The 23751-nt window shown below is 42.1% G+C and overlaps 1 protein-coding gene across 5 annotated transcripts in view; it reads left to right on the top strand.

Moving 5' to 3' along the window:
* myo1b (myosin IB) overlaps positions 1-23751 on the top strand; it is a 63533-nt gene that overhangs the window by 20389 nt on the left and 19393 nt on the right. For all 5 annotated transcript variants that reach the window (XM_078261545.1, XM_078261546.1, XM_078261548.1 and 2 more), the window contains exons 4-11: positions 10634-10728; positions 13520-13624; positions 14987-15033; positions 17155-17218; positions 19036-19134; positions 20347-20450; positions 22020-22167; positions 23174-23292. In XM_078261545.1, coding sequence (XP_078117671.1) covers positions 10634-10728; positions 13520-13624; positions 14987-15033; positions 17155-17218; positions 19036-19134; positions 20347-20450; positions 22020-22167; positions 23174-23292 — 781 coding nt within the window. The remainder of the gene's footprint in view (positions 1-10633; positions 10729-13519; positions 13625-14986; positions 15034-17154; positions 17219-19035; positions 19135-20346; positions 20451-22019; positions 22168-23173; positions 23293-23751) is intronic.

The following is a 23751-nucleotide window of genomic DNA, read 5'->3' as shown; positions in this document are numbered from 1 at the left end:
TCATTATATTAGATGAAAATGGTCTCAGAACGACAATATTATCGTTTATCGCAATCATTTCTGAGACAATTTATCGTCCAGCAAAATTTTTTGTATGTATGTCCCCTTACTTTGTATTGGTCTAACCTTTTTAAAATTCTTTAAACTGCAAGAACACTATACTCACCTACAATTTTTGTGGATAAACAAGTTCCCCAAGTTGAAAAGCGTGAATGCAGTGTTGTTTTGCAGCAGACTCAAGTGTCACTTTGTTGTAAAATCTCAAACTCTAGGAAAACCGACTGCAATGTAGGCCCTTAGTAAGAAACATGGATGTTAGTTATAGGAAAGTCTTGTTTGGTGTCCTTGTTTTTTAAAAGATATGAACCATGGACAGCCACATCTCTGTTAACTAGTACTTTATTATATTCTTCCTGTTATTTTATCTATTACAGCTGCAGTTATTCAGTAACAAGCTTATGCCACGTGTACACTGGTATTGGTATTATATAAGAGATTGTTTTCAAGGAGGCCTACATAAGTTGCAGCCCAGAACCTGTACGTAGGTAGATATAAGTGGGCACTTGTTGAAATGGCATTTTGACTCAGGTGGGCAGAGCGAGTCCTCTCCAGCATGTGTGTTGGCGTAATGGTGAGCTCGGTGAACCTAGAGAGACACGAATGCGAGTGTGTGTGTGTGTGTTCCTTTGTCCACCCACTTCTTCAATTGAAGAATAAAATCCAAATGTATTACATTGGATAATGCAACCATTTATAATTATAATAATTGCTACATGTGTGCATACAGGTAGCATGTCTAATAAGTTACACACAACACTTGTATACACACTTGCACACACAGACCTGGTCTCTTTTCTCCCCATAAAGCGTATAGATCCCAAGCAGAGCAGGGTGTCAATTTAAAAATGTACTCCTATTTACCATTTGAAGTCATTGGCCAACCTAATACTGTTTCTTCTTCCAGTATGTTGCTAATAGCTTTCCCTTGGCACTTAGGAGAGCTGTCCCTTACCACATACAGTAACCTCAATGTCCCTGGTTCATGTTTGGCATGGGACTTTTGTTACATGCCATCCCCCGTCTCTCCCCATGGAGTCTGTCACTACACCATCAAGCTGGGAAATGCAAAATGCCAGAAATGGTGCACGTATAGGCTTGTAGTTCCCATAGGAGGGACCTGATGCTAGTTAAAAAGTTTTTATTTATTTATGGTAATTTTATTTCTACCTTAGTGTTTTACCATTTTTGTATATTGTATTTGGTATAGTGTGTGTGTGTGTGTGTGAAACAGGCTCGGTTTGGTAGCACATAGTATCTGAGATTACGTAAGCCTTTTTGAAGCAATCTTCAGCGAAAGGTTATGAATTCCTGTTTTCAAAGAAAATGGACCTACCTGCTGATGCACAACACAATACTGATTAAACATTGCATGCACTTTCATTTATTACTTCTGTGAGCATAAGATTTTTCTTCATAGATCTCTTTTATCCGTGACTGTCCCAAAAACCATTGTAAACTCTCATAACCAGAACAATGGGTATTGAGCTTTTTATCTGTGTACACGTCTTGCATAACAACACGCGATGGGCATACCAAAAAGGAGGCAAAGAGATAAAGACTCATATCAGCCGTGTAGACTATTCCACCAATGAACCTGAATCTATGACAATAGCAAGATATTTTTAGTTTTTTTTTTTTTTCATCATCAAGAGGCACACATATTTCAAATAGTTCAGTGAAGGTGCCATGTACAAAAAAGTAGTAGTATTGTTGTAAGGACACGTTTTGGGTCTGAATCCTCTTTTTAGGGTTTAATCTACTTTTTTGTATATTTGGTCATGCACAGCAGTACTGTACTAAAGTGATGTAGACAATATATTAACAACCATTTTTGATGGACTGCAGCTCCTGCTGTTGTACAGCTGAAGTGCTGCGTTCACTGTGCAGTTGGTGCACAGTCATGGTGGGGCAGCATGTGATTGGTCACATGAAATCAAACAAGCTGTCCAAGTGATTTGTGCGGATTGAGGATTCAGTTGGTTTTGTAAATTTGGCCAACACCTCACAAAGGGCCTGACTATGGGCCATAAGGGCCAGGCTGGCATTACACAGAGAAACTGTAAATGCTAATGGGAATGTAATCTGCCAGACATCGTAGCGGGTTAAGCTTGTGTCAGATAATGTCCACTGCCAAACTAGTTTTTTTGCATGGGAATTTGGGCTTATACCATTTATATTATAAAACGTTGATTAATCGGGGCATAATTATCAATGTCTTATTTTAAAACTGAATCCAGCGCATGTATTCTGTACCCATATACAGCAGACATGGATATGAGCTGTTTGACTCCAGTCGAAATTCAGTCAGTCCCAATATGGTGAGCGCAAATGAAACGCTGGGGCTAGAAGACCCGGTATTGGAATGAAAACGCATCAAAGATCACCTGATGTGTCAATCACCAGGACGAGGAAAAAGCAAATCGAGCCCAATTCCTTATCCCCGCAGCTTTGAAAGCGGTTTCATTTTAAATATCGTAGCATAAGAGATGCTTTTCAGTTTTAAAGTTTATTGGGACCTGTTGCCTTTTTGTACAGTGTAATACAGGAGTGTTTGAAATGTTGCTCATGTTTTATAATGAAAATAGTTAACCAAAAGTTGCCAGAGGGCAAAATGCTACCCAGCAAGAGGATTCCGTCTGTCCTTGATACTTGCACTACAGCCTGCTCAAAATAAATCGAAAGAAACATAACCTTATGCATTTTTTATTTTTGTTTTCTCTCGTTGTACTGAACTCCCACCAAACTGTGACTCCTAAACCAGGTTATGAACTCAACCGTAACTTCTGTGTACCGTTACACCCCAACTTTCAACTGCAATATTTCATTGTAAACTGTTTATTTTGGCTCTGGTAAAAAGAACCCCATGACGCTTTATTCATTTCCACCATAACCTCTGTCTGTGGCCTCCTCATTTCCTGGTGTGCGGAGCAGGAGAAGTTGTCACCCAACACTGTGGTGCTGATGTGGGACCAACATTACACTGTGGGTCAGACCCACAATAACTCTGCCTGTTGTCTGAATGGGCTCAGCGGGTCACACGGTCACCCTGAGGCCTTTTATGCTTCTTTTGAAGACATGCCAAGTGATCTTGTGCTAAATTGGGCATAACAGTTTATTTCTATGCAGCCTTTGTGGGCATGCGAGTGTGCGCAGGGGGAGTTGCAATGCCTGTTGTAATTTTGAAAAACTAATCAAACAATACAGTGTAGTAGATAAGACATCATCAACTAGATAGTTAGTTAGTTTTGAGATGCCAGCTGCAGTATAGTTCATACTAGTCTAGTTCAGTTAGTTTCACAGAAGATCAGTTGGTCTGTATATGTCAGCTAGGGGTGCAAGATATATCGACTCAGTATCGTTATTGCAATATATCGAAAGTGTCGCAGTAAGTATGCAATATCTTGTTTATTTTGTGGAGCGCTGCGTCCCGTCCGTTGACTGTGTGGCTTAGTTGTGTTTGATTTAGAGCCCGCTTGAAACGCTATAATGCTCATGTTTTCATTGGCCAGTTACCGTGCCACTTGCACATGTTGGCGCACGTCAGCACACGGGTCCGCTACGTGACAAACCCTATGGAGCATACCACGTGTGTGCATATTTCGACAGAGTGACCGTGTAAGTGAAGAAACAAAGAGACAACAAAACGGAACAAATCGGAGAAGAGAAAGAAAAGTTGTGTCCTGTTCTCTTTTATTTATTTTATACTGTCCAACCAGTAAAACATGTCCTGTTCTGTAGACATGGGCCTTATTTATGTATTCATGTTGGACCAGTCCAAAATGACCGTCACTTGAAATAAACCTTGTTGTAAGGAAACTTGTTTAATTTGTTATGAATCTATTTTGAATCTATTTTGATTTGTTTTCCCGTAACTTTAGTCATTTTACACAAGTTTAAAAATATCGAAATTAATATCGATATTGCAATATTCATAATCGATATCGCAATATCACATTTTGTCAATATCGTGCAACCCTAATGTCAGCATGCTTCAGTGTCGAGGTGTGTTTTTATGTTGCAAGGCCGCAGTGGAAGGCTGAGACATGGAGAGCAGGATGAAGAGAGGAAGTCCTCAAACCTGACAGAGCTGGTGCTTTCTGGGCTATAAAAAGACATCTTGCTCCTCTGTTTCCATCATCCTGTCTGTGGCTTTGCACATGTGGCTATGTGTTATTTTTTTCCTTAAGTATGTATTTTTTTTTTCTTTTCTGTATCTTCTAGCCAAAAGCACAAGGCCTTTATCATTCTATGAAATCTCACGACCCAGTCAATCCGGTCAACTCTTTTAGCCCCTTTAACACCTGATAATTTGGAGCCATTTGAATATTCAGGTTTTTTTTTCTTTTTTTAAATATGCTGCATGCTGATTCCTGCGAACAGGCTGAAAGTGGCTCAGAAGAGTCTTTGTTTGAGCATTACTTTGAGGATGTTTTGCTAACTTACTCAGCATGCTTTTTCCCTGCTTTACCATGGATCAGACAAACTTGAAATCTTTGAATCTGTGTTTTCCCCTGCTGTGGAACACTAAATTGCTGTGCAGTGAAGTCATTTAAAGCCCTGGACTCCCTCAAAGTTTGATGTATGGGCCGGGGGAGTATCAATGAGTAATTTAGCAGAAGTCTCAGGCAACCCCAAGTGAGTGTTGAATAAATTAGAGATCTGTGGCAGCAGTACTTCACTCTGAGCTTTTCATTTAGAGAGTTGGAGGTATTCGTTATTGCACCTTGTTAGTTGTGGGTGCTCTTTTGAATATAGGGCTGTCATTATGATTTTGTGTCCAGAGGTTTGCTAGAGTATTACATTTCACTGGAATTGTACCTCGTACGAAAAAAATGTGACAAAAAGATTGATTGATTCTTGCCCTGCGTGCTGATCTTTTCCTTACCACCTTTTGTACAGCAACACATTGCCATTACACAGATGGGCCACATCTGTCCGAACCAAGATCTTTTGTCAGTATGTGTGCATGTGTATATCTGCTCCCTGCTCACCCACACCAGCAGCTTCCCTAACAATCTCTGAATGCATGCCACTGTGCTGCCTCTGTGCGTTTCTCACACCAGTCAACCACTCATCCACCTGGTCATAAAGCATCAGGAAAGTGTTGCTTCCTTGGCTGCTCTGTCAGAGCCAGGAGGATTTCCTGTGGCCTTTAGAGGAGCCAGATCACACTGAGATCACAGGCCCCACTCCATGTATACAAAGGCATAATAGAAAAATAGCTGGATTTAGCATCAAAGTACTGAACCAATTTTCCATTTTAGGGCTGGACATTTTCTTTTCTTTTAAAAAAAAACAAACAGTCTATGTAAATGTGCTGCATGTCAGTATGAAGACATGAATAAGATTATTATTTTTTGCAAAAGTCCTGTCATCTCCCAGTAGCTGGGTGTGCTGCAGCCCATATTACAGCTTTATTCGCTTCTGCAAATCATGACTTAAGTGTGCTGAATCTGCCCTCAGAGTACTCCACCCTTTTTTAAGATTTACGTCATACACTGCAGGCCCAGTATCTTCTCTTCTGCCCCAGTTACCAGAAGTCTGTAGCAAAAACAACTGACTAGACTATTTTCTACTGCTTACCTCATGCCAGTGTGGCTTTGTGTTCACCGCTGCCACGTGCAAGTCCAAATTACAGCCTGCAGGCAGATGTAAAGGGGAGGTGCCAAGCAGCACTTATGGTCCGGGGCCTTATCCCAGCCTAACCCCCATACACCCGGCCCCACACACTGATCAGGGAGGCCTCTGGGATTTCAGTACCTCACTCACTGCTTCCTCTGCCTTTGATGGTGACCTCGGAGCTTCATCATCATTTTGACTTTCTGCGTTTGTGAAGTGGTACAGCCAGTCGCTCCTAATGATAGCACACTGTTGTAGCCACTGGGTGATCATTAATTCTAATTCTGCCTGCTCTTTCTTGCTTTTGAATGTGGTAATAAAAATACAGATTAGTTTCTTGAGGTCCGTTGTGACTTTTTTGTGTGACTTTTTTTAAATTTTTTATGTTTAAGATTTAAACATTTCTATAATCGGGATTTGCATAATTTGAGGTGTAGCCCCTCACTTCTGCCAACATCTGTTCCTATTGTGATTGTGCAGTGGCCATTCATATGACTAGCTGTGTGTGTCTGGCAAAGGACCTCCCACTCCTATTTTACACCCCTTAGCTTTTCCTGGTGCACTCCCCTCCCACTGTCCTCCGCTGGGGGCTAGATAATTGTGTGATGGTTTGCTCATTGTCAGGATCAAGTCAGGCAACAGGAGTGTTTTCACAAAGCAGACATCTGCTGCGCTGTGCTGCCGTTTTTCAACAGTGACATAACGTCCAGTGGCAAGTCTCATCCATACAAAACGTGGTGTACAGGAGAGGGTAGGGGCTGGGCTGTGGTCAGTGATTGTGGGGGTGGGGATTTCTAAGTGAGAGGCTTGTGCCAAAAAACATTTGATGCATCTGAGGGCACCAAAAACTGTTTTTTTTTTAGTTTTTTTTTTTTTACCAGAACAAGTTTGTACCTTTGAGGCACACTAAGCATGTTGAATGCAGTTCTTTCCTTTGTTAAATGTAGTTGTTCCTATGTTAACATTGGTTAGCTGTCTTCGTCCCTGCATTTTGCTTTGGTATTGCTTAGTTTCTTGGCTAATGTTGATGAGTAGTGTGAGGACATTGTATGATTAGCATACAATACAAATTTGAAAAATGGAATGCCCTCTACAGTCGGCAGGGATATGTTTTGTTTCACCTGGGTGCTCATCTGTGTACACCACGGTTGTATTAAAGGGTATCTTTGGGTTTTTTTTGTTTTTTTTCAACCTGGACCCTATATTCCTATGTTTTTGTGTGTAAGTGACTGATGTGAACAACAATATTTGGGCTTTTCATAGTTTTATTTTGTTTCTGTCCATTTTGAATGGAGTGTATTTTAAAATAATAAAATTACTGTTTATTTACATGGAGTCTGGTGGGTTTAGCGATCGCGGGGATGGTTGGTTTGTTTAGAAAAATGATCTTACCCGTTAACCGAAAGGTCTATCTCCTGTAGGGATCCTTTCCGTAGTGTTGTCAGACACTTGGAACAATAATCTGAGCCTGTCAGTGGCAAAACAAACACTTTTGTGGGCGTAAATTGAAGGTTTTCGTCGCTGCAGACTGCAGCAATCTGGCTTAATACTGGACCAATTTCAAAGATTGTTGTTCCCATCAGTCACTTAGACACAAAAACATGGGGAAATCTGGTCCAGGTTGAAAAATAAAGCTGAAGTTGACCCGAGTGCTGCATACTAGAGTGCGGATCGGGCCGCATTTTTCTGTCCGAGCCCGGCCCACGTCCTACAGAGCAGTAACCGAACCCAGCCGAGCACAACTGGCATTAAGATATTTATGTCCGAGCCCGACACAGTTAAAATCAAAAAAATTTTTCTCATACTAATGACACATGTACGTTTGTTTGTGTGGAAAGCCCGCTTTGATTAAGCAACTGTAGGAAGGCATTCGGAAATGTCAACAGATGAGCGCATCAGCGCACATGGGGCAACATATGCATGTGTTTCGTTGTCACAGCTACATAAATTTTGGCACACAGTAAGACGGATGTTAGGGTAATATTTTAAATTTATTTTAATCACAAAAATGAACCTTTGCATCAAGTAAAACAGGCCCATTGGCTACCTACATAATATGCTGTTTTAAATTTAAAATGTTCGTGCTGATGTGACCGAGCCCGACCCGAACTCGAACATCATTTCTAAATATCTGTCCGAGCCCGGCCCGGCCCGTTGGGTACCGCCAGGTCCCGTCGGGTCAGGTCAGGTATCCATCCTCTACTGCATACGGCACAACCAGTCAGCTCTGTCAGTGGCCAACTGCGGTACTGCAAATAAGAAAATTCACTGCGTCCCAAAAAGATTTAATGTTATGATTTTATAATGGACCTCCATTATAAAGTAAAACTGTTGACGCGACACTTCCAGCTGCAAACAACCTCAATCAGTACTCTTCGTCCTATGTCGTTTTAAACCACGACGGTTTTATGCTTGCAAAACTGTGTGTGTGACAGGATTCCAATGTAAAGCCCTGTAACAAAATAGTGTACCATAGCACCTTTAGTGTTTAAAAGAAATGCACCTTCTTGAGTAATTTGACCACCAGCTTGACTCAAAGGAACCCCTTCTGTATTTGTGTACCCCTTTTCCCGAGGGTTTGTTGGTGCAGGGCCCACACTGGGGTCTGACAGGGGAGAGGACCAGTTGCTGGGCTGCATAGGCTCTGGTCCAAAACCAAGTGTGATGGTGCAGAACCCTAAGCTTCATTAGCCAGCCTGAGCTTTAACTTTGTATTGTGCCCTGGAATGCATTCATCTGGCTGTCCATCTCTGGCTCCCTCTCTGTCATGGCTTCTTACTAGCAATTAGCTACTTTTCAAATTGGAGGTCAGCAATAGTTCAGCAGCATGTGGTTATATGCTAAGTTCTGCTCCTCACCACACTGACTCCACTAATACATTCGTTGCTGTATACAAAATTAGATTTATTTTAGACATTAGCTTCTTTTTCCACAGCTTGATGTATTTATGGATTTTGAACTAGATAATAAACCAATTGCACAGTAATGCTGCATAACCGTTTAGCATACAGACTCGAATGCAGTCTGAACTTCTTAGAAATCACTTTGAACCCTGTCTATCTAATTTAGTTTTAGCCTGGTGCCACGCTACATTTTGCTACGCAGTGCGCTTGAATGTGACAACAGCTTTGTCTCGACAAGTAAATCTAAACTCGGCAACCGTGCTCAGGAGTACAATATCCGATTACAGACTCGGGTACAACCCATTGTTGGTGCTGTATGAAAACCCCTGTTAGCATCTGTGAATGTCAGACATTCCTGCGTTCATGTCTAGCACTCTTAGTGCATACAAATACTTGATTAATGATATTACTCAGACCTGGGAGACTTGGAGTGCCCCCACCCTCCAGACAAGGCATTAGACCGAATTGGACACTGGGGAGAAACTATTTTTAAGCATTCCTATACAATTACGTTAAGCTATATTTACCCTGTGAAACATAAGACTTAAGACTTGATATTTAAAAATCTGAGAGCTCATGCCATTGATGGTTTTGAAGCCAGCAGCGTTCACCCTTAGACGTTGTGTTTCATTGTGATGTCTGGTCTTGATGCAGCAATTTGCCTATCTCCAAGACAGTTTTCTCTAATGGGATACAATAAGTAACCTTGACCTTAACGTAACACTCCTGTAGAGATGGTAGGGATTTATCATCTTGCTCAAGGGTACTTCAGCAGCGCAGATGCTCGCTTTGTCAGTCTGAAACTAATTTGACTGATGTTCTCCTCAGTTACCTTACCGGTTTCCCTCCTGTGATGGTCCACCAGTACAGACAGACCTTAAAGAGACTCTCCATTAACCTAGCATAGCTGATACATTCTTTCAACTCCACTTTACCTGTTCTCAAACTAACTCCCCTAACTTCTCAACAGCATAAGGCACAATCACCGCTATTACCAGACGTGGCTTTGGAAAGAATTCCTGAGTAATGAATGTCAAAGTACGGAGGGCGGTGGGGGAATGATAAAGAAAGCAAAGTTGCAGTCTCGTGTCCTGCTGGAGGAGAAAGTTGGAATGCACTCCTCGCAGCACTGTACACGACTGTTTGCTTGCCAAAATGGATGCTGGAAAAAGCTATTGCCACAGCCTCTCCCTTTTTAGTGTTCCTTCTTTGTGGGTGTATCACATTGAAATTACAGACCAAAGTGCCACACAAGTTAAAAACGTCATTGTGATAACACCATTCACACCCTTCTCTCAAACCATTATACTAGGGATAATATAAAGGGATTGTCTGCATAAAGAGAACAAATAATGTATTGTTCTGGAATTCAGTGGGGGGTGAAACTGCAATAATCAGTCCCACTTTCCCAGTGTATCGCTGTCCTGGAATGTATAACAATAGGATTCACTTTAGAATAGGCGCTCCACTTTTATCATTCACTAATCCACCAAGGGTTGTTTTACATTGTTAGTGACTAATTGCATTATAACACCTGCTGGAGTCTAATAGGAGAGAGAGAGAGAGATGCTTCCCCCCCCCCTTATGTAAAATAATTGTTTTAACTGTCATTTATATGACAGTTAAAACAATTATTTTACATAGGGGGGGGGAGGCATGTAACTGTTCTTGTTTTGCATTTGGGTGCAGTAGCTTTCACAGCATTAGTGTAGTAGTTAGGAAAAAGAGCAGGAAATGGTCAATATTCCAATTATCAAAGCCAAATCCCAAATGTGAACCAGCTGGGTGTAGCTAAATTAAGCTGCAAGTCACTCCAGTCCTGTGGCTGTTCTACAGATGCAACCTAATTTCCAATAAAGCCACATGTTATTGATTAGGATGGACGCCATGCGGGCTGGCACAGTAGTGAGTCATTCCTCTGAACTTCTTTTACCCCACTATCTCCACACCGCTGGGAAATACTTGGGAAATAAGGATGTTATGCAAGCTGAGGGCATGTAACTGTAATGTGAAAGCTTATGACTTTGTACTTTATGACTTTTATCTTTCAGCTATGCTTTGGCAGATGAGGCCTACCGTTCACTGAGGGACCAGGACAAGGACCAGTGCATCCTTATCACAGGGGAGAGCGGTGCTGGGAAAACCGGTATGTAGCCAAATGCTATTTCACTTTAATCCTAACATCTGTTCATTCCAGGAGAAATTGAACTCTCAATATCAGGCAATCTACACTCCGGTCCAGCATCACCCTGCTTTAATATTCTGTTAAACACATTCATACCTGGGATCTGCTCAACACAAATGCATACCTTAAGGCTACTCATATCAGTAAAGCATATGTTCCCAGTATGAAAAGTTATCCATTTATTATAAGTTAAGGGGGGAAAAACACTTTAAAATTATACAAGTATCCTGCTAGGAGAGTTAAAAATGTACCACGAGACCCTGTTGTCTGCTCAGCTCTTCTTGTTTGTAGTGCTGAACACACGTTTGTTCAAAGTGTAGTCAAAACCTATTTGTAAAGGTGGCTGTAAGATAAGGGTTGTTATGTATAAAGCCACAGTGCAGATTGAGATCAGATGTACCTTTTGATGCCACATTTTTGAGAACATCATGTTTGTACATGAAACGTGACTGTAACCCTGTGATGATCTGTATGTAGAGTGGGTGAAAATGATAGAGGGAGATGAATCAAAGTAGACCAGCAGCACACAGTTGGATCCCTGGTTTACAGTCAGCATCTACTCTTCCCAGTTAAGAAACGTAAATGCTCACGTCGGACGAGAAATATAAAATGGAACCTGCTGATGTCACTGGTCCATTTCCTGGTCTCTGTTGGCCGTGTTGTGTCGCAGGTAAAAGCCATGTTGAGTTGGCAGAGCAAAAACTGGAGGAAGCAGTCACAATCTACTCATAAAAGACCTTCCTGTACAGTAAAGACACAGATATGCAGTCATACTTTAGAGTGTTAAATGTTGACCCGTGCACTTTGGTTGCGTGACTGATTCCAGTGTATACTAATGGCTTGGGGCATTTCAGCTTTGATAACTGTTTGATTGTTTCTTTTTTCATAAGCATTTAAAGCACCGTACCAGTGCCTAGACTTGAGGTTGGTTGGAAGCTCACTCTCAGCTTCAAACTCACACACTGGATTTGCATGTGTGCGACAGACTTTAAGTGTGGGAGTGATTCGTAATCACAGTGTCCATTTGGTTCCAATTAAGACAATTTTTATATATATATTAAAAAAAAATAATAATAATTATATCAACGCTAGCTATCACAACCTTAGCTCTATGTTGGAATATTAAGTCCTGAATATCATACAGCGAAAAAGTTCATACTCGTGCTTGTCGCATTTAACCCATCACTCAATTAGACACAAAGGCACCGAAGGCAAGATGAATGAACAAATGTGGATTTATAAACAAAACATTGCATCATGCAGAGTTATGGCTCTGTGTGTATGCATGGCTGTCCCCTTTTTACTATAAGTTTAATCTATTACCCAGCCTTACCTATGTCTCTTTTGTGTAGTACCACACTGATGCCATATCCGTTGCCTGTATTGATAATGTGACCTGCTGTTTTCATGCTGCTGGTGACTTTAAACCATTGGCCCATTGATTTCCGGCTGGAGTTAACAACAATCCCTATCCCTGTAGCACTTTGGCAGAAAACATCAGGAGCCATGAAGCCACACGAAACACACTTTGAACAAAAGCCACTGTCAACAACACTGTATGAGATTGTCAGTCATCCACAATAATCATAATCATTTCAGTAGGGTATTGCCGGGAAACGACAATAAAACCAACCCAGGACAAGGCAATGGACGGTACAGTTTGATGCACTAGCCTTTATTTGGGTTCTCTCAGCCTCTCATGAATATAAAAAAAACCCAGTCCAAGAAGCTGCTCAGCCAAGTTGAGAAGATAACTTTGGATTTAAGTAATCTCATCGGCCCCAGAGCTTTGTGGTGGAATAAGGCCATCCAAAATGTGCCTACCCCATCGATATGGGTCATTGGCTTCCATGTCTGTTTCTTGTGCTCTGTCTTGCTGTGGATCTTATAGAAGCGAGGAGCCCAGACGAACATTATTATCAGATGCCAGCAACAGCGTACAGGAGACCTAACAGTTCTACTGTCTGCGAGAGATGACAGTAGTTTATTTTGCTACCCTGAGACATAAATGTGAGATTAAGCTGTGCGTACCTCGTCAGCAGAGCAGTGACTCTTGTTCTCTGCATTATTTATTTTGTGGCACACCCTCCTCTACCTTGGCAAAATGTATGCGTGTGTCTGGAGCTGTTTGTGTCCCAGGCTCATCAGCAGTCTATATCAGCAACTACTGCCAAGCTCTTCTCTATCCCTACATCACACACATCATCAGTACTGGGTCACTGTCATCTCACCGGACAGGAGAGATGATCCTGATGCCAGCAGTCATCCTACAAGGCATGTTACTTGTTTCTGACAGCGCAAGATGCCTTGTAACATGCCTTTTGAGCCTGTCATGTTTCTCATCCAGAAAACTTTGGGAACACGCTTCTGTCACAACACACACTCTCAGAGTCTTTCAGATCAGCTTCAGTTCTAACATGAGAAGTGGATGAACAGGGATCACATCTGCAACCACCTCCTCGGTTCTCAATGAAATCAGTCATTCGAATGATGATAACATGATGCAATAATGGTCACCGTCTAACTAAACAAAGTGGGTCTCAACCATGAGGGCGTCGTCCCCTGCTCTGTACTGTACCCCAGACTTATGAATGTCCCACACCCAGCCAAACCCACCCAGTGTCGGGGGGTGAGGTAAGGGGGATTTTATGGGGAATGGTGAGATGGGTGGGCACGTCGCACTTGTTCCTCAGTCATGTCTAGCAAAAGGCTTTAACCTAATATTTACAGTGTTTGTGTGTGTTTGTTCCAGAGGCCAGTAAGCTGGTGATGTCATATGTGGCAGCGGTGTGTGGGAAGGGCCAGGAGGTGAATAAGGTCAAGGAACAGCTGCTGCAGTCCAATCCCGTGCTGGAGGGTGAGTGAGCGCCGTTCACACTCGAGCTAATCCAGGGCCTGGCGCGTCTGAAGTTCACATGTGGAGGCTGAATCTGTGCTAACATGTTAACAACGCTGTCCCATTTTCCAAAGGCTCTTCAAAAGGCAGCCGTCTTTTGCCAAAATTTGGAAAACGGATGTATATTTATATTGTCTATTTGCAGCCCTCAGCCACCTGACACCCACCCTGCATTAGTTCATTGTTTAGTAGAGTTTTATGATACTGTTTAATATTTATACTTGATTTTGGAATACGTAATGAACCGAAAAATGCATTTCATCACCGCAAAACTGCTAATCACTGCTTTTAGATGTGTAGCACGTAGACACCGACAAACGCGTTAACATGGACATTGTACAGTCACAGACAAGCAGGATGATCAGCAAAATAAATACTATATACGCTAATACGCTGTTACACACACACACACTGTCTCAATCCCACAGCTCAGTACTGGCACGGGAACAGCTGTCTTTTAATTGGGGGCAGTGAACAGGAAGTGCCCATGAATGATGAAGCTGTACGCCCGGGTTGAGTCGCTGCAGACAACCTGCACATCTGCAAGAGTTTAGCTCCCGCCAATCTAATTGCCCTAACGCTGCAGTAGAGGGAGAGGGGGGGCAGCTATCGTGCATACAGACAATGTGTCTGTGTCATGCTTGCTCTCTGTTACTCTCTTGCCTCACCACCTTTCAGAACCTTTATTGGTTTCACTCTTTGTCAACCAAAGACAGACTCAAACGCACATTAATCAGCCACTATCAGCAATTAAGCAGTTGTGCTCATAGCGCTGTGATGCATGACACATTAATAGCATTTTCATTGTAGAAATGTGGGTTGGAAGCTAATTGAGAGGGATTGGAAAATACTGTTCTCAAAGGCTTTAATCTATGCAAACAACATGATGCGCACATATGCATGCGTGTTTGTGCTGCATTTTTACGATCGCACTCAGAAATCCATACTCGACAACACAGTGTTTTCGTTATTGTTTGTCTATATGCACTGGCACACATTGAAGCACTTTGACTTGGATGTGGTGCGACAGCAAGGTTCAGCTCCCTGCTAAGCCTGGAGAGCCCTGGTGCTTTGCTTAATCCATACAGAATTATGGGGCTTCATCAGTGCAAATAGCTTTGCCATTCAGCTGAAATATGATTGACCGCTAGCTGGAGTGAGGCACAATATTCAAGGTCATTAATATTATTTGGAATATTTGTAAACAAGTATTGATTAGTTTTGATGTTATCCACTATAACTTTATACTAGAGGGATTAGCACAAACTGTGCATTGGTTTCAATGTTTCCAACATGTCCCATTCTGATTTTCTTCCCTTTCAGCCTTTGGAAATGCCAAAACAGTGAGGAATGACAACTCTTCCAGATTTGTAAGTATCTTCCTCAAACACTACTTGTTTGTCACAAGTAGTGTAGTTTAAATAAGATGTTTGCTCCTCTGATGATGCCTCATTTGTTACGTATTATGCACAGCTTGGAGGTTTTCATTCAGACTTCATTCAAGCTCGTGCATCATCCGCCACTTTGATATGTGTTTCTCTTTCCCTCAAAATAAGCCCCACAGTGTTTCTATAGTCCCTACCTTTTGTGTCCCTCTCTGTATTTATTTTCATTTCTTTACACAGTGAATTTCTCATTCATGTGCTAGCGTCAGTCAACCTCTCACTAAATTGCACTTTGAGTAGGTTTTTCCACACTTGCACAATTGGTTGAGCTGGATCAGTTCTAATCACAGTTATTCTGTCTAGACACTACATGGCGTTAAGTCACAACAGCCTTTGTAATGGCTTGATGGTTTAAGAAAAGGCCTGCAGTGGTTTGTACATCTACTGTAAGCTCGCTTGAAGATGTCGAGGCTGATGTTGCCTGTAGACACAAGGCCTTGTTAAGTGATGCCTGTTAGTACATGTTTCACAGCAATGTTAAATACGGGGCATACCATCCTTTTGAGGGGCTTTTGTCACGTGTGTGTTCTAATGTCTTTCCCACATAATGTGAAGACCGGTACGTTACACCAGCCCACACACTGCCTCAATCACAGCAGACGTTGCTCGCTTGATATATTACCTGCGCACATGTTGAATAGCCTTTGTTAATGCTCTTTCCAAACGGCGTACAGGACAAGGCCTTTGACCTACACTGCTGTTCATCATCTGCAGAGTGTGGTCAAATGCCACTGCAGACCAAGCACACCGTCCTATCAGTTTGTCCAAACTTTCATACGGTTGCACAGATTTATTGTCTACGCATCTCATAATGTAACAACATTGCACTTGTTTTATCAGTTGGGTTGCTCTCAGGGCCCACTGTAGTTTGAGAATGAGGAAGCAATCAAAGAAATTGAATGCTAATCTCTATGGCAGAGATAGCATCATAAGAATGATTCGGGGTATAGACAGATCCAGGAAATTAGTTATTTCCAGGCATTGGCAGTATGAAAGGAGATGGGTGTGTTTTTGCTTTTTGTTTTCCCAGGAGGGCATTCTCTCACTTTCTGGCTCTGTATGTTCAGGGAGGCCCGACCCAGCAGCAGCAGCCTGCTTCACTTTCCTCCCTTTATGACATGACATTGCATCAGATCACCCCTTTCCCACTACCACTTGTGTTCATGTTCAATTTTTCTAACACAAATGTTTATTTAGCTGGAAATTCTTCCAAACGTGAGTCAGTTTATCTGGGAAAAGAAAAAAAAATCTGATTGCAACACACAGCCCTGTTGCCATTACACTGAGGGGATTTTTTTTTATTTTTGCCTGAATGTTTGTTTTAATGGGGACTGGTTATACTAGACAGTAGCAGCTAGCAGGCTAACTGCCAGTGTACTTTTCCAACAGTTTTCCAACCCCAATTTTAGATTTCCTTTTCGCACTATATGCAATCGCCTACCTACATTGGAACATACAAACACATGCCACTGCTTGGATTTGGGAGTTGTAACAGGGATTATTATTAAGGATTATGCCCCTGATCTGTTTATATTTAGGTAACCTTGGTATAAACCTCCAGACAAGGACCTCAGGCCTCCCCACTAGATAGTTGGTCAGAGCTCCATCAGTTTGATCAGATCAAACTGTCACCTCATTCCGCTGAGTGCAGCAGGCTTATTGAGTTTGGCAGAAGCCCGCTCACCAGTAGAGCTTGGCCTGCTCTGAGGACCTGTCTGCTATTAATACATCAAAAGACACAGGACTCTATGTTCTAACATCCAAGTTTGAGAATGCGAGAGGAGGCCTGACATGCTTTGTGTAGTCCTCCTGTAGGAAAAACTTGGCATGATGGGATGCAGTCCCGCCACAGTGGCCACTTATTTCATAGCAGTTTATGATTGGCATCTGGTGATGTTCTGTGTTCTAACTTGAATGTAGGATGGGATGCAGAGATGATCACTGTGACCTGACCTGAACTCACAAGCTGAGTTTTGGACCCAGCTCACCGTGTACAGTCAACGTATGTTAAAGTCCAGTTCTAACTGTTGGCGCTGTGATCCACAGGGAAAGTACATGGACATTGAGTTTGACTTCAAAGGAGATCCTCTGGGTGGAGTCATCAGCAACTGTGAGTAGTATTGGAATGAGAATGTCCTTAACAAACAAAAGAATTAAGAACATCTGCAAATGTTTATGCGGAATTGCACACATCATATTTCTGTAATCTTTAGCCTACTCGTCAAATTGTTGTCTTCTTCTTGTCATGTCCTTATTAACCTGACATAGATTTTTGCCCCAGCAACAGTTGAACAGTGCAATTAAAGTATCCGCTGCTTTCTTTAAAAAAAAAAAAAAAACGTCTAAGAGGGCGTTGAAGTTTTCAAATGGTTTAGGTACAGATGCATATTTTACAAAAGCCTTAAAAATGTATTCATGCTTTCTTAAAGCCAATCTCGCTCGTTGTCTTGCCTCTGTTCACATTGTTGTGTCTGCACTGACTTCTCCGCCGGAGGTCACAGAAACAAAGAGGAGCCAATGGCTGAGACACAGATGAACCTCTGTCTGTTGGCTCGAGTCAGTCCAACACAAGGAACTGTCTGTGCCACTGACATGTGACTGCTTCAGACAGGGCTGGCTGGCTGGCTGGCTGGCTAGACGGATGGATGAGGATGCTCTCGCAGGGCAGGCCTGGATGGATTTTTTCCTCAGCTCTCAGCGTATTATATTCCCCTAGATGTACATCCATCTAGCCCTCAGTGCTGCCTACAACTGAGATTAGATAGCTATATTTTTTGAAAAGCCAATTCTCCGTAGCTTCGGTAATGATAGAGTGGTAAGCGTTTTTGGCAGCCAAGCAGCCAAAGTCACAACATAACAGGATATTGTTACCATTTTGCTACTTAAATGTGTGTTTGCTTATCTAAGGCAGAGGGAACATGTTGTGAACAGAGCATGCAATGGATGCTGTCCAGGATGGTTTATTGCAGAAAATGGGAAGCTGTGCTTTAAAAAAAAAAAAGCAATAACAAGATGACTGAAGGGTTTGGCTGGACACAACGTGAAAGGTCACTTCAGTCCCCTTAGGATGAGAATAATCACAGACTCTTCACAAAAGTCAAACAAATGGGGCCAGATATATTAAAAACATTCAATAAGATGCTAGAATGTATGAAGTGGCTCTTCATTGGTATTGTTCTTACCCTCTCTGTGTCTTTGTCCACCGCTCTGTATTGCTGCTGCCAGCCACTGCAGTCATGGATGTTGTATTATTGATGTGCTCGCTCTTATAGTCACCTATTATGTGATTCATGGCCAGTGGGTGCCACAGGTTCACATTCAGCCTGACCCACCGCCAACTCTTGACAGCCCCAGGCCCCTGTGAAGGGCTCTCTAGGTAGGTGCTCGCGGTGTGTCCACAGATACTGTGCAAAGTGGCACTTGTGTCCTCTCAGCACCCACAGACTGGTGAGTCAGAGTTTATGAAGTTCAGGAGCAGTTTCTTTCTTTTTTTTTTTTTTTTTTCATGGCTGGAAATTTGACCGTGGTTAAAATGGCAGTTCATGTGGATATTTCTTTCTCTCCACTTTTTTTTTTTTGCTTCAGTCAGTGAAATGTAAACCCCTTAAGTCTCCTAAAATAAGATGTTTTCTAACCAGACAAATTGAAAGCGACTATCCAGCCAGACTGGCAGTGAAGATGTCGCACATGCTGAGCTCTGCTGTTGGTCTTTTAATTAAATCATACTCTGTGTGTGAGTTCGTGTGTGTTCATGCGTGTGTGTGTTCGTGTTTGTGTTCTGTAATGCTTACTATAGCAGGTGGGCCCCTATTTACTACTCAAGGACACTTCAGTGAATCACCGTAGAAACTGTTCCTGTGAAGACTGTTGTTAGGAAATGACTATTTTGTCATTGTTTCCCTGTTGTTGTACTTTTAACTCTTTTAGACCTGCTGGAGAAGTCACGTGTGGTGAAACAGCCGAGAGGAGAGAGGAATTTCCACGTCTTTTATCAGCTCCTGTCTGGAGCCTCAGATGACACACTCAGTAAGTCGTTAAAAAAGCTGGAATGCTTTACATGGAAGCATCAATGTAGTTTTTTTTTTATTTTTTATTAATATTATGGATAGTGGGGGGGAGGGACTTGAAGATTAAAGTGCTTCTGGATCTGAGAGAAGTGGCAGTTTCAAATACTGAACTTGAAATCCACCCTTCTTTTCAACCACAAACTGGGGTTGTCATATATTCAGCGGGATTGCCTGGAATAACTTTTGGTCTCAGATTATACACACACGTCTGCTCACAGGAAGTAATGAATCAAACTTTACAGTAGCAAGCCGAGCAGTCCCGTCCAGAGGAAAAGACCCTCACCATTGCTGGATCTCCTGACACGTTGTTTTGGTTTCGGTGTCATACACCAGACTGGGATGGTTAGCGCGAGCATGGAGTTTGTGTTTCCTTATTTGAATTTCCTATTTTCGGTTTCCTCTTTGTAGCTGTCATCTGGAAACGCCAGCATGCCATTCCTTAGGTAAAAGTCTTCCGCTCAGTGAATGTTTCCCAGCAGAATATGCAGCTGCACCGAACACATGGCTGATGCATTAATGAGCCAATCTTCCTGCCTAACTGTACAGTACAGAGAACAAAGACTAGCCCTGAAACCTGTTCCCTCTATTTGCTTTTGCTGTGGACAGAGGGCATTGTTTAATGTCCGGAACACAGGAGAACAACATCACGGCCATTGACTTTACAGTACACACACACACACACACACACACACACACCCCCACACACACACACACACCCACCAGGGTCCTGATTCAGCTGTAGTTAATGCAGCCACTAATGAAATCTGACACATGTACCCACCAGAGGAATAGATTTCTTTGGTACTACATAGGGGGCCTTTTAAGAGGGCCTTTTGATCTTCCAGAATAATGTTCACAGCAGTAACTCTAAGAGCATACACTGTATAGAAATTGTGTTGGGAGTGACAATGGCCTGAGGGTTGGATAAAATTGTATTAAGGGCATGGGTGTCATATTTGAACCGTTGCACCTTAAAGTGATTTTTTTTTTTTTCTTTTTTTTTCTTTTCTATGCGGTCCTTGCAAAATGCAGCTTTTTTTTTTTAAATCATTTTTTTTATTTAGTTGTGTAAATTTACATTTAATGTAAATAAGACTTAAATTGCCTTTAGCCATCCAGCTTTACACAAATGTAGTTTAAATGGCAGCCATATGTTTCGTGTGTGTCGCAGAGAAGCTGAAGCTGGATCGGGACTTCAGCAAGTACAACTACCTGAGCCTGGACTCTGCCGTGGTCAATGGGCTGGATGATGCGGCCAACTTCAGGACAGTCAGAGTGAGTATACACATTATTTGCCTGAATGGTATTACACTGTGTAATAATGTAGACATAATCACAGTTGTTTTTTTGTTTTTTTTTTAAGAATAACCTCAAATAGCTGCTTGGGACTGGTAGAAAGTCTCACATTTCTAAAATAATAGAAGGGAAAAAAAATCCTTGCTTGTATTTAACTTTTTAATTTTTTATTTTTTTACGAGAAAAACGGGTACACTCACCCATCACAGCACTGTGCGTTCAGCACCGACTTTCCTTTTGCATCGTGACGAGAAAATCTAAACACTGTACAGAGGTTAGAGGCGGTCGGATTTCTCCTTATCTCCTGGACTGAACTAACTAACTGAGCGTAGATTATAAAAGTGTCGGTAGATTATAAAAGTGAAAAAATCTTCCGCATTGTGAAAACACTCCACACCAGACTCCCTCCCACGTGTTGCAAAACCAGGTGAACTTTGAACTGGACCTAAACTTGAAAGTGAACTAAAACCTGAACTCCTAGTTTATTCATTGATTGAACTGTGAATTCCATGTGCAGCATTTAACATGTCAACAGCGGTTCAACTTGTAACAAACACAGTGGCAGCAGGAAAATAACCCCCAGGAGACCAGGCAGCTGCTTCCTTTTTTTTTTTTTTTTTTTTTCCCCCAATACGCTTGTGCAAAATGCACGCACGATCTTGTCCGCATGTACGATGCCACTACTCCTGATCCTTGCTGACGGTGGCACAGAGGATGTTGTGTCTATAAGACACTTTTTCTACTACGCTCTATTGTTATCGGTCCTGCTCCAGCATGCTCCACTCGGCTACTGTGTGAGCCCCTGCGGTCTGTCCTGACACTATTTTACTTGTTTCCTTCACATCCTGCTTCTCATCATCTCTCGCATGGAGTTTTCACAGTATTCCCCATACAGCTGTGTTTCACCGCCGGAAACGCATGAGGACATTCCCACTAAACAATGAGTCCCTCCACACACACACACACACCCCCCCCCAACTAACATTTAGAACTTTGACTTAACTATGGGGTTTAGTTTCAACTAATATGAAAAGAATTCAGTGCCTCTTAAAACAAGAAACCTAAAGCCGTGGGTTTTTGTTACACAATAATCTAAAGCTCTTCATTAACTGTCTGTTTTGTTCGCTTGGTAAAGGAAGTGGTTTCATATTTAGCACTTGTATGATGGACTGGGATTCAGTTCAAACATTTGAATAGTCAACTGGGGAATTTGGTTTTTCATGGGTAGATTGTTTGTTTTTTCCCCCCTGGATTTATGCGTGTCTCCTCTTTTCTTGGCACGCATGGATTTTGTAAATCAATGTAAATAAATGCACTCTGGAGCCCCTCAAAATAGAGACCTCAGTCTGAATCAGAGGTTAGAAAGACATGGGGATCTGGTTGACACAGCAGACCTGGTGTTTGCACAGTTGTAGTCGCTGTGACATTACAGTACATTTATAGCTTAGTTCCCTTTTTGCAACCCCTTTTGTCCATGTTTCTTATTAAGGTTCAACAACCTCAGCTGATCTGTGACTCATTCCTTTTTGTCCCCCCCCCCCCCTCCAGAATGCCATGCAGATTGTGGGCTTCATGGAAGACGAGGTGCAGTCGGTGCTGGAGCTGGTGGCAGCCGTGCTAAAGCTCGGCGACATTGAGTTCAAGCCAGAGTCGCGCTGCAACGGCACTGACGAGAGCCGCATCAAAGACAAAAACGGTGAGTTTGACAGACGGCAAGCAAAGTGTCTCTCCTTCATGAAAACATCACATCAGCTTCATTTTGATAAATTGACAGCACGCTGTGGTCGTGAACTGAGCTGGGTGTTTATTCATGGTTAGATAAATATCAGACAAGCTGAGAAATTGTATTGATTTGTTCATTTTACTTTTATTTATTGGGGATATTTTTTTACATTTTAAACCTTTTGACCCACATGCCCTACTGGCCTGATGTTGAGCCACTGCCCCCTATTGGCTGCTTTGAGCTCTCCTGCAGCCGTCTTTACCTAATACATACTGTATTTGAGTTTTATGATTTGCGTGACGAGCTTTCTGTGTCATCACTCCCACAGCGTTCTCTTTAGGCAAACATTAAATTTACATATTTCCCACCATGACAGTGGCATGATTTATCTTAGTGCCACTTTTGCTGAGAAAATGCATCTCTTTTTTTCTCTCCATATGAATCACTGGCTTGTTGCGATCATATTGGACGCATCTGTATGCTCCCATTTTCAGTTACTTTAAAGCAGTCTTCCATCTCCACCAGTGTAATAACTGTATCGTCAGAGCTATATTTATGTAGTCCATAGATGGCACATCGTATAGATAGCACAGGTATCTAATGTTTTGCTTAAACTAATTAAACTAAAAAAAGATCCTATTCCTAATTACATTAATTAAAATCTATTCATTTATTAAAGATTAAAGATGAGGAAAAATTGATAGTTTGATGTTAATACGTATTTAGCATATAATCACCAGAAGTTTCCAATTGCAATAAAGTAGCTGTAAAGCATCCCAGTGGCCACCCCCAACAAATGTTTCACTAGAAAGAGGGAGCGTGGAACACACTCGTGGTGATCTCAATTTTCAAAAAACAAAACGAGGCGACATCCATTTGATCTACCAGCTTTATGTTCAGCTGCAACATAAAATATAGAATGAGAATAATGGTCAAAAGGCCATAATTATTTCCCCTTTTTTTTATTTTCCTTTTGCAGATTTGAAGGAGATGTGTGAGCTGCTGGGGATTGAACAGTCAGTGCTGGAAAGAGCGTTCAGCTACCGCACAGTGGAGGCAAGGCTGGAGAAAGTGTCCACCACCCTGAACGTGGCCCAGGTCAGAGGGATGGTTACAAATCTGTCTTGCACCAGTTATGCCAATGCGTATCTGCCCTACTTGTATTGACATTAACACACACACACACACACACACACACACACACACACACACACACACACACACACACACACACAGACTTACAGGGCTTAAACAGGCCATGTCTTCCCCCTGACTTGCTCCTCTGGCTGCCGACTCTCATCCATGTCAATGCTACATGAAAACCTCTCCATTATAGATAAGCCTCATTCCTTCTGGAAATTGTAAATGTAGGTCATATTTGAGAGGTTAGTGAGTTCACTCAGACTGCTCTTATGACGTGGATGCTGTGTCCAGAAGAGGAAGAGTTCCGAGATTTTTCAGAGACCCCTATCTCAGAATAATGTTGCCACTCATTGTTACCTTTTCATGATTCTGTGTTTCTTTATGAGATGTAGTGAAATTGAAATTGTGCTTTTT

Source organism: Sander vitreus, chromosome 11 (assembly GCF_031162955.1).
Source record: "Sander vitreus isolate 19-12246 chromosome 11, sanVit1, whole genome shotgun sequence".
Taxonomy (NCBI): Eukaryota; Metazoa; Chordata; class Actinopteri; order Perciformes; family Percidae; genus Sander; species Sander vitreus.
The sequence above is the reverse complement of the archived record's forward strand: the minus strand, read 5'-3'. Positions and strand labels throughout refer to the sequence as shown.